The following is an 18,407-nucleotide window of genomic DNA, read 5'->3' as shown; positions in this document are numbered from 1 at the left end:
TCCCTGTACCTACCACCCACTGGGCATGGGGGCAGCTCAGGTGTGTATGTTGGTGGCTCCTTGTTCCACCTCTGGCTCAGGTCTCAATCCCTGGGAAGTGGGGAGCTCCCTGTCCATCTGCCTGGCCTGCAGAAGGGCTGGGGAGGGGGGTAGGTGGGGGAGGGGGGGATGCTTAGTGACAGTTGAGGGAGAGATTTCTTTCTTTTTTTGGGGGGGGGGGGAGAGATTTCTTTGGGGAAATGAAGGTCACCAGAAATGTCCAGAGCAAGAGATAAATCTTTTCTCTCCAGCCACACAGAGTGGCAAGTGTATTTTGAAAAGTCCGCCCCCGCCCCCCGCCCCCCCCCTCATCCTGTCCTTTTCCTTTTAAGTGGCTTTATTATTTTTTTTTTAATCCGTCTTTGTCATTGGACATTTATTGACAGAAATCAAATTGCTGTGTTTCTGGGCAAAGCGCCTGCTGCAAAGAGGTGTGGTTCCGGAGGAATGAGACACGCAGCCCAACAGCTGAGCCTACACTGTCCTCACATAACCTCCTGCCTTAAATATCGCCAATATTTAGCCTTGCCTTATAAAGTAAAAATGCACAATACCTTCCAGAGTTTCAGCAAGCCCAGCTGCCCCCCCCCCCCCCCCCCCCTCAGCTCAGCTATATCTCCTGTATGTTGGAGGCAGGGCCCGCCGCTTCCCCCCTCCGCCCCCTCCCCACCGCAGACCTGCCCTCAGAGCCACCCAGGGGTTACTCATCAGGGAGACTCGGCCCGCCATCGATCCGATGGCGGAGACCTGGGGGATCGGTGTGCATTGTTTTTGCCGAAGCCTCCCGTGAATTCCCTGCGACCAGATCCTCCGCAGCGAACTCCATGTCGCAGCTTGTGGCTGCCTGTGTCCTGTGGTGAGAGCAGACCCGCACAGGAGGTCCTTTGTCTGGGAAGGCTAGGCAGAGAGGATCACTTTGGAGTTGCTAAGCTCTGCATTGCCATTGGCTGCACTCTTTGTGGGGCTGTTTTTGCAAAAGGCATGCCCAGCACGTCTACAGTGCTGGCAGGCCAGGGCTGCCTTGAAACACCATGATAATAATACCAAAAAGCAGTTTGCAGAACTGCTCACTGTAGAGGCTTCCTCTGCAGAAGCAAGCAAGATGGCTACCTCGTGGGCTTCGCTGTGAAGAATGCAGAGGCTAATTAAGACAGACTTTAAGGGGAAGAAAGGGTATTTCCCTACTTCATCTTTCTGCAAGGCTTTTTTTTTTTTTTTTCCAGTGACTTTTTAAGTATACATTTTACATAAGCTCCTGAGCTTCTGCTTTAGCAAACATGTTGATGCTTTGAAAGGGTATAAGTAGTTTTATAGAGAAATGACCAAAATAATTTTGGGGGGTGGGAGTTAATTTTTTTCCCCTTAAATAGAGGCTCATTTTGCAATTTGATTTTTTTTTTTTTTTTTTTTAGGTTATAAAGGAAAACAAGAGGCCCAAGAGGGAAAAGAAGCCCAAAGTTTTAAAGGTAATCAGCTATTGATTAAATCATATCAGTTTATTTTTCCATTTCATATAGTATTTTTCTGTCACTTAGGGGTAAATTTGCAGTACAGGGGATGTGAATTTCCCCAGATTTTCAGTAAATGAATTTTCACTCCAGTAAAGTGTTTTCTCTTTTTTTTGATGTGCTGCATAATGTGCATATTAGCATCCTTTATTTTCAACTCCACACAGATCTGCAGAAGGAAAAGTTGATATGCAAAGTGTTGTGAATAAAATTTTTCTCTTTGTAGCTGCCTTGGTAGCATCTGCATTTGTGGTGTTTCACCAGAGTGTCAACTTAAGCTCTTAAGAAGAAAGACACTCTTTGAAGTTGACAGCTATGATCCATTATGGTTTTATTAGACTTTCCATTAGATACTATTTTAAAGTGTGTGATTTTTCTTTCCAAAGGAAAAGATTCTTAGAGATTTTAGTTCAACTGAAAATGTATAAGCCTTTGAGATCTTACAGCCAAATTATACTTGCTTAATCCTAAATTATCATTATATTATCTTTAATTTTGACATTTATAGAGCTGTAGGAATATGCATGTTTTCTTTATTTTCAGTAGTTTACCTAATGAGTATCTAGTAGTAAATTAATTCGGTATAAGCTAGCAATTCCTGTTATGAGCTTTGTACAGCACTTAAAAGGGTTAATTTAAAAACATAGGGCATTGCTGAAAGTTGGAGGCTAGCTTTAGTCTAGCAAAGAAGTGTTAAAGGTTCCACTTCAAGCAGTATATTGCTATTATGAATGTAAGCAACCTTTTTCATTCAAGAAGACATTAAGCAATAAAGCTGCTGGTCTTTAAAATTATATTGTGCACCTATAATGTAAAGCATTTTAACCTGATCATAGCTTTTCTTTTACAAATGAAGTTTTAGCATTCAAAGAGGAACAGCATGTTGAACTATGAGTATGGCAGATTTTCATTTCACTCGTTTCCCAGTGTACATCTTGAAAATGTTATTGGCACGGAGAACCACATCTTGCATTGCTTTCTAATTTTGTCTGATCACCTCAAGTTTCTGTTTCCTGTGTGTACACAGCTTTGCCACGTACATTTTTCATCAACCAACAAGTATTTATTTAATATTTACCATACAGTCACCTGTGTCCTAGGCATGATGAATGAATGAAATTGCTTGGCACAAATTCTCTATTGGCCTGGACAAATAGAATACTGATTATTTTCAAATTAAACCCTCTTCTGTGCGTTTTTTTTTTAAATTTTTTTACCCCTGCATATTGACCCACCCACCCCAACTATATAAGTACATAATGAAAAGCCCTACTTAGGTGTTTTGTCTTAAAATCTTCAAGGGAGAAATAGTTTTAGCCCTACTGTTAATAAATGGCTTTGAAATTGGTGGGAGGCAAGGGTGAGGCCAGAGATTAAAGGGAGAAACTATATGGACAAACTAATATAGATGAAGCTTGGTAGCTTAAGTTACCCACGTTTGCTAGGAAGTAGACTTGGGGTATGGTAGTACTATTTAATTCTGTGTTTGTTTTGTCAGTGTGTGGGTGTCCTGTCGCCTGAAATAAATTTCAGAAATAAATATACTGTGTGTTGCTTTTTTTGAATAATGGCAGTGGACTCTGACTTTTTGAAAAATAAGTGCCTTTGGGTGGTTGAATTTCATGTGCCACAACCGAACTGAATTCTCGCTCACTTTCCTCTGTAGTTATCCATTATTGTACAAGAGTAGGGAAATGCTCTAAAAGGGAAAAAAAATTTTTTCTGATGTTGGCATTTTAAAATATTTTATCTACTATTCTCCTGACACATATTTTTTGATATTTTAAGAAAACTTTCTCTGCTTCTTAGAGGAAATGCTAAAATACTTTGATATTTTAGCTTGGTTGTGTAAAATACAGTGAGAGCAAATGTAGAATATTATGAAATCCTGAAGGGAGATGTTAGCAAAACAAATTCCACATTTGGGGGAGCGGGGGGAGGGGAGGGCGGGAAGGGAGTACAACCTTCAATTTAAGTTTTTATGGATACAGACTTAATAACCAGGAGATCAATGATAGGACCTACAGGTTACAGCTGGTCTCCTTTCGGAATTCCCTTTGCCTTTGGCATTGTGCCAGAGAACAAGTCTGCTTCCTTTGACTCTGGCCTCTTAGATGTTCAAATATCCTGGGTCCTTTGTTCTTTGTTAGGGTAGATGCTGTAGGTACCTTGACCAACTTTCATCCTCATCATGTATGAGGAAGTCGTTGGATAATAAAGAGTCTGATTAAGGAAACTGGGTATAGAATTGAAGCTTGTCCTATCCAACTCTGAACCTGCTAACTCATAAACACAGACTAGTTGTGGGGCTGGAATTTCTTGGGGTGTCTCACACCTCTCCTCTTTGAACAACCTGTATTCATGACCTATATTTGTTCTACTGCAACTCAAAATTATAAATTACTGATAGGTATCTCAAATTCCTGACTAGAGAGACCCTTTTCCTCTAGCTGAAACGACCATTTCTGGGAATCAAGTCAAGTGATTGAGGGGTGGCAGGTCAGCACAAACTTCTGCCCCTCCACATGCTGTAGGACCCGGTTCCTGCTCAAGCCCTGTTGATGATCACGGCGTTGTTTTCATATATAAACGGCAGCTTGTGGGCTGTGCTATAATTTTTCCCATGACTCTTGAATAAGATAAAGGTGTGAAATAATTTCAGGCCTTGATTCTTGAAATTTGACTTGTGAGTGGCATCATTTGGAACTTCACTTGGTCAAAGCATTTATGTAAAATAACCTTTGCTTTGTGTGTTGCAGGTAGAAGGATATATTTCCTTCTTAGAGAAAGTCAGTTTTGAGGTAACATCACTTTGGTTAGGTTGTCAGTCTTTGCTCCTGGAGAAAGTCAGGTTGCATGCTCAATTGGGGGTGTTGAGGGTAATTTCATAAAGGGATTGTTTGAAAGGTGTGGGCAGGCTTATGGAACAATGACGGTTCTAAAGACATCAGAGAGCTATTGCCACTCCTGGGCCTGAAGGGGCGAGGGGTTGGGAGCAGGTAGAAGAGTTGCAGCTGAATACAGTGAGCAGAGATTTTGTTGTGGACTTGGGTAAAGGGATCTTCCTGCAGAGAAAGAGCTATAGCGTGGAGGGTATGGATAAATCCCCTGCCCTCCAGTTTCCTTTCTTTGGTTGCTCCCACTCAGAAGAGAAAAGGGAAAGGAAAGGGAGCCCACTGATGAAATACATCTTGGTCAGCCTTCCCTGGCATGTAAGGCTGGAGTGTGGGCCTGGTGTTGCAAACAGCGTGTTCAGCATCACTAATGACCAGAGGGCAGTATGGTGGGGCCAGAAATAGTACTAGAACCATGCTTATGTTAGAGAGGAAAATGGGAGACATCTGTGACACTGTCAACAATAAAATAAACTTCAAAAAAATTTTAAGCCCTAGCCAGTTTGCTTTAGAGGATAGAGCGTTGGCCTGCGAACTGGAAGGTCCCAGGTTCGATTCCAGTCAAGGGCACATGCCGGGGTTGTGGGCTCGATCCCCAGTGAGGGACTTGCAGGAGGCAGCCAATCCACCATGATTCTCTCTCATCATGGATAGTTCTGTCTCTCTCTTCCTCTTCCTTCCTCTCTGAAATCAATAAAAATATATTTTTAAAAAAATTTTCTTTTACAAAAGAAGATAACATTAGGCAAGGCTGGGTGAAATATGTAGAACTCTATGATTTTTGCAATTAAACTCTAAATGTAAAATCATTTCTAAATACTGTAAATGTGAGCATCCCTGTGAGAGGACCCCATTTGTACATTCTGTAATTAGATACTCTTTTGAAGCTGGGAAGGGACGTTTTCTAGCTATTTGATTATAAAATACCTTCAAAGTAGTATTTGGAAGACTGAGTGAACACATGTGAAGAATTATCAGTGAGTATTAAACCAGGACACAGTCTACAGATGATTTAGAAAAGAAAAAATGAAAACTAGGGGATCTTCCTGCCAGCTTCTGCACTAGCAGCCCTGCTCTTCAGTTTCCTTCCTTCCTTGATGGTGGCGATAAAAGGGAACAGGTGATGGTGGAGTGATGCGGAATGGGGAACATATAAGATGTATATTTCACTTAGAGAGGACAAACACTGGCATATTTTATATATATACTAGAGGCCTGGTGCATGAAAATACGTGCACTTGGGGGGGGTCCCCTCAGCCCAGCCTGTGCCCTCTCGTAGTCCAGGACCCCTCAGGGGATGTCCACCTGTTGGTTTAGCCCCACTCCCCAGGGGATCGGGCCTAAGCTGGCAGTCAGACATCCCTCTGTCTGACTGATAGCTTAGGCCCACACCCCGTGGGGAGCCACAGTCAGACATCCTTAGCGCTGCCAAGGAGGTGGGAGAGGCTCCCGCTGCGCTCGCAGCTCTCAGCCTGGCTTTTGGCTGAGCAGAGCTCCCCCTGTCAGCACACTGACCACCAGGGGGCAGCTCCTGCGTTGAGCATCTCCCCCCTGGTGGTCAGTGTGCATCATAGCAACCGGTCATTCCCTGTGGTTCTGCTGTTAGGATCAATTTGCATATTACTTTTTTATTATTTAGGATTTGTTAATCTTCACTCGAAGATATTTTTCCATTAATTTTAGAAAGAGTGGGAGCGATGGAGGGAGAGAGAGAAACATCAATGTGAGAAAGACACATCAATTGTTTGCCTCCCACATGTGCCAACCTGGGCTGGGGATCGAACCTGCAACCCAGGTATTTACCCTTGACCAGGAATCAAACCCGAGATCCTTTGGTACATGGCCTGGTACTTGTAACTACTGGGACACAGCGGTCAGGGCCATGCTTACATATCTTGAAATACGTTTTAAAAGGAAAATCAAATCATATATCTATCACTTTCATACATCATCCTGATTTGCATGACATGGTGACATTCAAAATATTTAGTATTACTATCATTGCACATAATAAATGCTTAATAAGTCTTCTTTTCTGAACACCATTATTATTAACATTCTTAAATATATTTTAGTACATACTAAATGCTGGGGCGAAAAAAGTTTCTGCCTTCAAGGAGACTAAATAGTGTGCTGAGGAAATGCGGGCCAATAACAAAATTAAAGACAAATGGATAAATTGCAAATTGTGGTTTGGAAGCAAAAAAAACTGCTGAGATAGGGAAAGCACCATCTAGGGACAGTTACTTGATATCTTTGAGAACTATTTCCTTCATTTCTAAAGCAGCACATACTAGTGCTGCTTTAAAATTACCCAATTAACTATAATGGAGTTACCTTATTTATTTAAAAAACCCATTGAACTGTAATATAATGGAAGATAACAGTAACTAAAGATTTTTCTCTGCACAATTATCTAAAATTTTGTTTCAGTTAGTAAAACAAATCATTGGTGAAATGATAAACTTTTCTTAACTCTGGTTACAATGTAACATTCCATGACTTAGAGCAACATGTTGCAAGTTTAAGTAATAGGCCATTATTATTTAGGGAATAAAACGGACCATTTTGATAGAGTCCTCCAGGGAACGAGGCAGTGAATCTCACACTTGTGAATATAACAGACCAGGAGGGCGGGGGAGATTGAGAGTGGGTGGTGAGAGTATCTACAAGAGGATACCAGCTTAGTGTATATACATTGGAAGAAAATAATCTCAATACAGGATATTCACATACATTTAATAATTTAGACATATGTTTCAACACATGGTCCTCATTTTCCTCATTATGTCATAAGCTGGCAAAAACTGTCAAAGCCGTGTGTTCATCCATCAGTGTTTATTCACACAGTCAAAGGCACACATGGGGCTTCTGGTTTGCATATGGGGAAATCGTAGGATAGCGTTTTGCCCAGAGATGATCAGACTGGTTTCAGGCCTGAGTTGTCACTAATCCAGCTCACACAGTCAAATCATTCATTTATCATTGGAGCATGTACATTTCCAGTGACTCAAGACTCCGTCCTGTAATTTCTAGGAATGTTCCCAACCAGAGAGAATCAGAGTGAATGAAAGCCAAGTGGGGTGAATGGGCCTGAGGAAAATTTCATTTAGGCCACAAAGAAAGTCTGTTGGATTCTTTCTAGCACAGAAAAGAACATATGTCTTGCATCTTGAGTACTTACGCTCCTCTGACACTGTGTTTGTGCTCATTGTGCTGGATTCGTACTTTTTTTCCTGTGGTCTACCTTCCTTACTGTATAACTCTTCATATTCTGACAAAACCTTACTAGTATCTTCATTCATTTTCAGATTTATAATCCATTTAATAATGCTTTTTAATTTCCAAGGTATGTCATAGAAATAATGTTTTTAAAGATTTGATGGCAAGATTTGCCTACCTATGCAAGAGAATTAAGATTACAGTATCTTCTTTAAACCCGTTCTGATGCTTTATGTGGGGTTTGTTTGCACTTTTTGTTCTTATTTTTTAAAAATATTTTACAGATTTTTTTACAGAGAGGAAGGGAGAGGGTTATAGAGTTAGAAACATCGATGAGAGAGAAACACCGATTAGCTGCCTCCTGCACACCTCCCACTAGGGATGTGCCTGCAACCAAGGTGCATGCCCTTGACCGGAATCGAACCTGGGACCTTTCAGTCCTCAGGCCGACGCTCTATCCACTGAGCCAAACCGGTTAGGGCTGTTTTTATTTTTTTAAGTTTATCATTATTGTTGAAAGTATTATAGATGTCCCCTCTTTCCCCCATTCACCCCTGCTTCCTCCCACCTGTCTGTCCCCCTGATGCTTTATAGCTTTAAATACTATCTCCTTTAGTCCTTTGTGAACTAAAAATAGGTCTTTCTTTTGTATGTGACAAATTTTAAGGGAACAGATGCTACAGTTCTATCAACTGTAGAACTGAGGCCCAATTCCCCGGATCCCCGGCTGCTGGCACCGGCTCCCCTCTGGCACCCGGGACCCAGGCTTCCCTCGCAGCCCTGGCTTCATTCGGCAGGACGTCCAGTCTAATTAGCATATTGCACTTTTATTATTATAGATATTTAAAATTTAGTGATGTCATATGAGCTTGATTAAAGTATAGGTTCTTATGATTCTAAGGAATCAGATGTTAAACTAATTTTAGGAACTTAGTTTTAAATAACTAAATTATTTTAAGTATTATGTTGTGTGAGTGTTTAATGTTAAACATAGTATACACACACATAAGATAATGGAATTGTTAGGGAGTTAAATGAATTTTATACATGTAAAGCGCTAGGACAGTAATTTCTCAATCAGTGATATTGTATTCAAAGGTGTAATATATGTTTCAAAAAATATTGAGTGTGTCTTTCAGAAAATGTGTATTTTCTTAGCAGTATATTCATAAAGACTAGAACATCATCAGTATAAAAAAGTAATGGTTAGTTTGAGTTCTAGAACTCAGTTTAAAGCATAAAGGTAGACTGGGATGAACACATTTGAAACAGGATACAAGTTACAGTGAAGTTTTATACCTTAAACATGATGTCTTCCAGATAAAATTACATAACATTCTTACTAAATTATTAACAAATTAAGTATCTGAAGCTGGTTGTTTTTTGTGTTTTTAACTGTCTTAGAAATGTTTTGTCCTTAGCAAGGTAGCTAAGTTGGTTAAGAGCATTGTCTTGATACACCAAGGTTGTGGGTTTGATCCCCTGGTAATGTCACATTTAAGTAAGAATCAACCAATGAATGCATAAATAAGTGGAAAACAAACTGATGTTTTCTCTCTTCCCCTTCCTCTCTCTAAAAAATAAAATAAAATAAAAATCAATCTATGAAAACACCATTTTTTTAAATTGATTTCAGAAAGGAAAGGAGAGGGTGAGAGAGAGATGGAAATATCAATGATGAGAGAGAATCATGATCAGCTGTCTCCTGCACAGACCCCACTGGGGATTTAGCCCGCAACCCGGGCATGTGCCCTTGACTGGAATCGAACCTGGGACCCTTCAGTCCACAGGCCGACACTATACCCACTGAGTCAAACCATCTAGGGCTGTAAAATATTTTAATTTCATATCTTGTATACTCATTCTACTTTAGAAAAGGAACATAATTCATCTAATAACCGAGTATTCCAATTCTTGAAATAATTTTAAAGTCATTTTAGATATAACTTTCCCCTGGAAAACCATATCTGAACATTTCTGAGCATTTACACTTTGATACCACAGTGCTTCTGATTACATTTCATTTTACAGTTTTAACTATGTGTCTCCTTGTGGTATCAGTAGTACCCAAAGGAAGGTGCATGGCCTTTAATGTCCACAGTTCTGGCATTATTTACTAACTGACTTAGAGATATTTAATTGAACTCTTTTTTATTTTTAATAGATTTTCATAGATTTCAGAGTGGAAGGGAGAGGGAGAGAGATATAGAAACATCAATGATGAGAGAGAATCATTAAATGCTGCATACCCCCTACTGGGGATCGAGCTGGCAACGCTGGCATGTGCCCTTGACCAGAATCAAACCCAGGACCCTTCAGTCGCCAGGCTGATGCTCTATCCACTGAGCCAAACTGGTTAGGGCTGACTGAACTTTTTATACATAAATCTATCTATTTTTATTTATCTGTAGAAGAGGAACAATAATTCACAGGGTTGTTTGGTAGATTTCATAATTTTTCATTTACTGAATTTACACCACATATAGTAAATGTTAAATTAACAATAGCTATCATTATTGTTTTTATTATGATTATTAATATGAAATAGGATTCTTTATAGAAAATTAATGTGTTTACATTTTAAGTTGTTTTCATTATAATTTTATTTTTACAAAAATATATATTTTTAAAATATATTTTATTGATTTTTTTACAGAGAGGAAGGGAGAGAGATAGAGAGTTAGAAACATCGATGAGAGAGAAACATCGATCAGCTGCCTCCTGCACACTCCCCACTGGGGATGTGCCCGCAACCAAGGCACATGCCCCTGACCGGAATCGAACCTGGGACCCCTCAGTCCGCAGGCTGACGCTCTGTCCACTGAGCCAAACCGGTTTCGGCTACAAAAATATTTTTATTGATTTTTCAAAGTGAAAGGAAGAGAGAGAGATAGAAGCATCAATTATGAGAATCATTGATCAGCCACCTCCTGCACATCCCCTACTGGGGATCGAGCCGGCAGCCTGGGCATGTGCCCTCACCGGGATCCAACCCAGATCTCCTGGTTCATAGGTCTACACTCAATCACTGAGCCAAACCAGTGGGCTGTTTTCATTTATACTTTTAACTAGATTATAAACCTTTTCAGTTTAGAACAGCATTCAACTTCGTATTCTGCATAGTGTCTTCATGTAATATCTTGTGCCTAAAACTCAATAAATGTCAGTTTAGCCCTAACTGGTTTGGCTCAGTGGATAAAGTGTCGTCCTGCAAACTGAAAGGTCCCGGGTTTGATTCTGGTCAAGGGCAAATGCCCGGGTTGTGGGCTCGATCCCCAGTTGAGGACATGCAGGAGGCAGCCGGTCAATGGTTCTCTCTCATCATTGATGTTTCTATCTCTCTCAACTCTCACTTCCTCTCTAAAAATCAATAAAAATATATATTTAAAAAAATCATTTGATTTGAAGATCAAGAAATCTAGCTAACAGCCCTGGCTAGTTTGTCCCATTGGATAGACCATCAGCCCTCGCTCAGTGGATAGAGCATGCATGGGCCCTTGGAATGTAGGGTCTCGGGTTCTGCTCTGGTCAAGGGCACCTACCTTGGTTGCAAGCTCCATTTTCGGCCTTGGTCTGTTTCTGGGAGGCAACCAATCGATCTTTCTCTCTCTCTCTCTCTCTCTCTCTCTCTCTCTCTCTCTCTCTCTCTCCCCCACACACACCCCTCCCTGACCATTCTCTATAAAAACTAATGGAAAAATATCCTGGGGTAAGTATTAAAAATATAATAATAATACATAAACAAACAAACAAATCTGGGTAACAGTAAAATTCAGGATTGAGTTAGATTCCACATTTAGCTGTTGAGGTCTTTGTTGGAGACTGTCCAGTACTTCCTGGATTGGATTCTACATTCAAAATCGGAGGAGATTAGCAGACTAAAAAAAATAAAAGTAGTTGAGTAGACTCAGAAATCAAACTGATCTGCTGCATCTAGAGCAGTTGGTTTCAGGGAAATGGAAGACAACAGGATGCCTTAATTATTAGCTCACTGAAATGAACAAATGAAAAAATGAAGCAGTGGTATTTATAGAGCCACGGGGAAACAGGGAAGTATTGCTGGCTTGAAGTAAGGGTTCTGATGAACCTTATAAAAGTCTGAGGCTATTTGTTGATTAAAATGATTAGAACCTATTTCAAATGTTAATTTCGTCATCCCGCCCGTGAAATAGAGTTTACGCCCTCACTTAAGGGGTGGTGTGAAATGGCTAGCTGCAGTTTCATCCGACATTTAACCCAGCTGTCCAGGGTTTATTTCAAACCTCTGACATTTGATCACTTCACTAAAACAACTGTGGGCTTCTGGAAAGGTGAGTTAGTTACCTGGGCCACTTTTCCTAAGATCATTTTCATTATAACACACGATACATTTATTTAAGCAGGGGACCTCAAACTATGGCCCGCGGGCCACATGCAAATACAAATATTGTATTTGTTCCCGTTTTGTTTTTTTACTTCAAAATAAGATATGTGCAGTGTGCATAGGAATTTGTTCATAGTTTTTTTTTAAACTGTAGTCCGGCCCTCCAACCGTCTGAGGGACAGTGAACTGGCCCCCTGTTTAAAAAGTTTGAGGACCCTTGATTTAAAGACTGGCAGGCCCTAGCCAGTTTGACTCAATGGATTGAGCTTCGGCCTATGAACTGAAGGGTCCTGGGTTCGATTCCAGATCAGTGCAAGTGCCGGGGGTTCCGAGCTCAATCCCCAGCAGGGGTCGTGCAGGAGGCAGCCAATCAGTGATTCTCACCATTGGTGTTTCTATCTCTCTCTCCCTCTTCCTTCCTCTCTGAAATCAATAAAAATATATTTTATTTTATTTATTTTATTTTTTTATTTTTAAATATATTTTATTGAGTTTTTAAAGAGAGGAAAGGAGAGAGATAGAGAGTTAGAAACATCGATGAGAGAGAAACATCGATCAGCTGCCTCCTGCACACTCCCCACTGGGGATGTGCCCGCAACCAAGGCACATGCCCCTGACCGGAATCGAACCTGGGACCCCTCAGTCCGCAGGCCGATGCTCTATCCACTGAGCCAAACCGGTTTCAGCAAAAATATATTTTAAAAAATAAAAATAAAGCCTGTCAGGCTAACTCTGCTCAATATAATGTCTAGTGAAAATTTTTAACTTAAAAATTAAAATTAATATCTGTGAAGATTAATTTATGTGCTGCCCAAGGTCAGAAAAACAACAACAATATAAACAATGTGTTTTCCTATTTTGACTTTTCAGCCAGAAAACAAAGCCAAATTAATTGGTCAAGCAGTGTAATATGCTCAACTCTGAAATGAGAAAGTATTTTATCTTTCTACTTAATTTTGGCGACTTCATTAAAAAATTTTTTAAAAAATCAACATAATTTTAAACAACAGAAAAGCTGTATAAGAATAGTACAAAGTATTCTCATACGCTACTCACCCACTTTACCCAAATGGAAACATTCTATCTTGTTCATCTGTCTCTCCACATAGATTTTGTCCCCCCTGAATTCTTATATAGAGTAAGTTTCAGACATGATGTCTCTTTATCCTTTTTTAAAAAAAAATATATTTTATTGACTTTTTACAGAGAGGAAGGAAGTGGGATAGAGAGTTAGAAACATCGATGAGAGAGAAGCATCGATCAGCTGCCTCCTGCACACCTCCCACTGGGCATGTGCCTGCAACCAATGTACATGCCCTTGACTGGAATCGAACCTGGGACCCTTCAGTCCCCAGGCCGACGCTCTATCCACTGAGCCAAACCAGCTAGGGCGTCTCTTTATCCTTTAATAGTAAAGTGCATATTTCTTACAAGAACCTCTTCTTCCATAACTATAGTACAATGATCAAATCAGGAAATTAACATTGATAACAATACTATTGCTATTCAATCTACTCATCAGATTTCATCAATTGTCCTTAAGTTCCTTAATTTGAGTTTATTCATTGTTTGTTTATCTTTTTTTTTTTTTTTTTTGCTTATCCATTTTTAACAAAAATGCCACAGAAACAAGTTTGTGTTCTTAGGGAATCATATCTAGAGATACATTATGTCAATGTGTTCCATTAATATGTTTTTAACATTGATCACTTCTTTAAGGTGGTATCTGTCAAGTTTCTCCAATACTGAATTATGTTTTCCTTTTGCGATTAAGTATCTTTTGTTGAGATATTTCATGTAAGTTCTGCTACTTCTCATTGATTTTCAGTATCCATTCATGATTCTTATCTGAATGAAGTACTAGGATGGACCCCATTTTAACATAAACTTTCTGTCTGTTTTGTATTTTGTTACCTTTAAGGCACTTTGATTTTCTTTTGGGCCTAAAAATGGCATGCCTTAAGTTTTAATAGATTGAATGAACAAAGCTTTTCAGTAATAATGAGAAAATGCTGTGGCTCAATTTAATGTCCTCATGCACAATGTAGTAAAATGGGTACTTTTGGTTGCGAAAGTTGTGGTAAAATGTGGGTATATCTGGGGTGTCGGAAAAAAGGCAGATAATTAGGATGATGAGGCTAATTGGGCATAGAATGCCAAGGGAATGTGACAGACTTCATTCCTTCTTTATCTTGCCTTTTCTGGCTTTAATCTTCCACACAATCCGATCTTATCAAGCACCTAATACCAAAGAAAGCAGGCCAGCTCAGAGAAATGCAGTGGAGACAAAGTAAAATAGAAGATAATCAGTAACAACGAACTCCCATTTAGGACCATGTAGCTCTGAAGAAAAGAATAAAGGATCTTTTGGATTCCCAGCCAGGGCACATGCCCCAGGTGCCGGGTTTGATGCCCAGTGCGGGGCCTGCAGGAGGCAGCCAGTCCACGATTCTCTCTCATCATTGATGTTTCTATCTCTCTCTCCCTCTCCCTCCCTTTCTGAAATCAATAAAAATATATTTTCCAAAGAAACTGTTGAATTTAATTATAAGAAAAAGAATAAAATATATTTTTTATGAACCTGATAGGTAACAAGTTACATTAAATATCCTTCAGGATAAATACAAGAAACAGAACTCACAAAATCACATCTGGGTGAGGTATATAGTTTATCAGAATGGCAGCACAAGTATACTCCAATCCTATGTACAATGAATGATCTGAGGGAAACATCAAAATTAGTTTTGTTAAGGAAGAAAATGCAAGCATAAATATGATTTAGATACAGCGGTTCTGAACCTGTGGGTCGCGACCCCTTTGGTGGTCGAACGACCCTTTTACAGGGTCACCTAAGACCATCCTGCATATCATATATTTACATTACAATTCATAACAGTCGCAACATTACAGTTATGAAGTAGCAACGAAAATAATTTTATGGTTGGGTCGCAACATAAGGAACTATATTTAAAGGGCCAGAAGGTTGATAACCATTAAATTGGAAGGAAATCCAATAGAAGTTTTAAATTACAAAGAAAAGTTTTCCATTACACACACAAAAAAAGCAACCTTGAAATTCAGAGAAGTGTATGAAGAGATGAAAGTTCTCCTAAATGCTCATTGTTTCTCCTCCCAACCTCCTTCCTCTCACAACTGAGGTATTTAGTAGTTTTGTGTATATTCTTTACAGAGTCTGTATACATACAAGTTATTCATGTTGGGGTACATGTCAGTTATTTGTTCCTTTTTATTACCGAGTAGAATTCCATTGTAAGAATATACCACACTTTGTTTATCCATTCTCTCATTGAGACATGGGGATGGTTTCCAGTTTTGGGCTATTCGGAATAAAGCTGCTATTTACATTCTTTTTCAAATTTTTATTGATTTCAGAGAGAGGAAGGGAGAGAGAGATAGAAACATCAGTGATGAGAGAGAATCACTGATTGGCTGCCTCCTGCACACCCCTCACTGGAGATGGAGCCCACAACCTAGGCATTTGCCCTGACAGAGAATTCAAGTGTGACCTCCTGGTTCATAGGTCGATGCTCAAACATAGCCATGTCAGCTGGGCATGAACATTCCTATATCTATATATATCTATATATCTATCAATATTTTACTGGCCATGTTTTCATTTCTTTTGGGAAAATAGGAGTTAAATTTCTGAGTCATGAAGTAGATGCACGTTTAATACTTTATGAGTGACACTTTTCTCAAGTGAATGTACCATCTGATGCTTTCACTGCAATTATAAGAATTTCTGTTGCTTCACATCTTCAACATTTGGTTTGGCAATGTTTTCATTGTCATTCTAGTGCTAGCTACAACCTTGTTAATTGTTACCCATCATATGGCTTTATAATAATTACCTTAATTTATTTTTGAATAATATATATAGACATAAAATAGTAATATCATGCATTATGGTGACATTTTTGAAACAACAGAATTGTCCAGGAGAATTAATTGGCTTCAAGTTTTTCATCATCCCATATAATAAAAGCATAATATACAAATCGACCAAATGGCGGAACGACCGGTCGCTATGATGCCCACTGACCATCAGGGAGCAGATGCTCAATGCAGGAGCTGCCCCCTGGTGGTCAGTGCACTCCCACAGGAGAAGCCCAGGTCAGCCAGAAGCCCGGCTCAGCGGTGGTTGCCTCTCCTGTCTCCACTGCAGGGAGGCAATAAGGAGCAGCGAGCCAGGCTCACAGCTGGCTAGCGCAGCTACGGTGGCAGGAGCCTCTCCCACCTCCACCGCAGGCGGGCGGTCATGCACGAGGGGTCTGTGAGAGGGCACAGGCGGGGCTGAGGGACCCCCATCCCCCCGCCCGCAGTGCACGAATCTCATGCATTAGGCCTCTAGTTATAATTACTAATAAGGTAAACATACTTTATTGAACACATTTATTGAAAGATGTTATATAGTCTATTCATGTCATGTAATATTGAACATCACTAACAGCATGAAAGAAGTTAAAAGTGAGATGGGGTGGGTGGTTTTTTTTTTCTTTTTTATGCTAAGCATTGGTGGGGAATTTTAGTAGTTGTATACAGTAAATAGAACTTATATTGCAGCTTTACCATTTGCCCTTAATCTTTGAATTAATGAATGATAGTATTTAGGAGGAGTTGAATTTCATGATGTTTAACAATAGGTGGGTGAGAAGAGATTAACCATAGAATTTATATGCATCACCCATGGACACAGACAATCATGTGGTAAGGGCCTGGGGCATGGGGTGTTGTGGGGGGGGCAATGCGGAAAGTGGGTGGTGGTGGTGGTGGTAAGGGTGCAGGCTAGAAGGGGTCAGTGGAGAAAAGTAGGTTACATCTGCAGTACTTTCTGCAATAAGATAAATTAAGAACAAAGATGTTTGCCCGGCCAGCATGTCTCAGTGGTTGAGCACCAACCTAAGAAATAGGAGGCCGAGTTTGATTCCAGATGCCCGGGTTGCCTACTCGATTCCCAATGTGGGGCGCACAGGAGGCAGCCAATCAATGGTTCTCATCGTTGATGTTTCTATTTCTCTGTCCCTTTCTCTTCCTCTCTGAAAGCAATAAAAATCTATTTGAAAAAATAAAAGAGATATGTAATAATCATGTACAAAAGCTTCTAGTTGGCCTGAATAACGTTCATATTTGTAATTAAGATAGTTGACATCCCATAATACTGACAGTACTTGGAAAGGAGAGCACTTAAATATCATCGGTGATGTTTATGAAATCTGGAGAATGAAAGAGGCACCTGGAAGTTTAAATGAAGGCAAACACTAAGTGATTAACTTCACAAAAGAAGGAATATAAGTGTCCAAGAACTAATTTTTAAATGGTCAGCCTCTATAATAAATTGAAAAATATACATATTATAATATTTTACTTTTCCCATATGAATTTGGCAAGGTAAAAACAAGGCTAGTAAATATGGGGGAAATGAGTTAAAATAGGATAGTCTTGGTACTCAGAAAATAATTTGGTACTATCTTTCTGGAAAGCTGTTTGGAAAGAGTGTTTTTAAATTTATGTATAGATTTTAGAGCGAGAGAGAGAGGAAGCGGGGGAGAGAGAGAAACATTGATTTGTTGTTCCACTTTTTGTGCATCCATTGGTTGCTTCTTCTATGTGCCCTGATGGGGATGAAACCCAAAACCTTGGCATATCAGGACTACACTCTAACCAACTGAGCTCACAGCCAAGGTTGGATAGGGTTTGAAAGTATGTATGTCTACTGCAATCTAAGCAAAGAAAGAGACTTAACAATGTATTTTTTGGAGTGAAAAAAAATTATAAAATTACATGGTGTAGATCTTATTTATTTTATTTTTTTTTTAATATATTTTATTGATTTTTTACAGAGAGGAAGGGAGAGAGATAGAGAGTTAGAAACATCGATGAGAGAGAAACATCGATCAGCTGCCTCCTGCACATCTCCTACTGGGGATATGCCCGCAACCCAGGTACATGCCCTTGACCGGAATCGAACCTGGGACCTTTCAGTCCGCAGGCCGACGCTCTATCCACTGAGCCAAACCGGTTTCGGCCTTATTTTTGTTTTTAAAATGCAATGCACCAGCCCTGGTTAGAGCATCAATCCCTGCACAAAGGTTAGAGGCAACTATTTCTGGTCGGTCAGGGCCTGCAGCAGAGAAAACTGATCCCTGTTTCTCACATTGATGTTTTTCCCTCTCTGTATCTCTTTCCCTTCCTCTCTGTATTTTTTTTTCATGTAATATTTATATACATAAAAGGACATGGGGTAGGGGGGAAAGGGGAACATATGTAATACTTTCAACTATAAAGATGTAATTAAAAAAGAAAAAAAGGCAAGTGGCAGACTGCTTTCTAGTTTTCCCTGAGTAGATGACTTGGAGGTTT

At 39.8% G+C, this 18,407-nt stretch overlaps 1 protein-coding gene across 5 annotated transcripts in view; it reads left to right on the top strand.

The window, feature by feature from the left end:
* The window catches only part of TET1 (tet methylcytosine dioxygenase 1), a 104,788-nt gene that overhangs the window by 19,833 nt on the left and 66,548 nt on the right, over nt 1–18,407 (top strand). For 3 of the 5 annotated variants that reach the window (XM_059662537.1, XM_059662536.1, XM_059662535.1), the window contains exon 2: nt 1,452–1,505. In XM_059662537.1, coding sequence (XP_059518520.1) covers nt 1,452–1,505 — 54 coding nt within the window. Of the gene's footprint in view, nt 1–761; nt 896–935; nt 1,213–1,451; nt 1,506–18,407 lie in introns of those variants that run through there. The other 2 variants (XM_059662539.1, XM_059662538.1) reach the window with 2 other exon arrangements.

Source organism: Myotis daubentonii, chromosome 13 (assembly GCF_963259705.1).
Source record: "Myotis daubentonii chromosome 13, mMyoDau2.1, whole genome shotgun sequence".
NCBI classification, from domain to species: domain Eukaryota; kingdom Metazoa; phylum Chordata; class Mammalia; order Chiroptera; family Vespertilionidae; genus Myotis; species Myotis daubentonii.
This window is presented reverse-complemented; position numbering and strand designations above follow the sequence as displayed.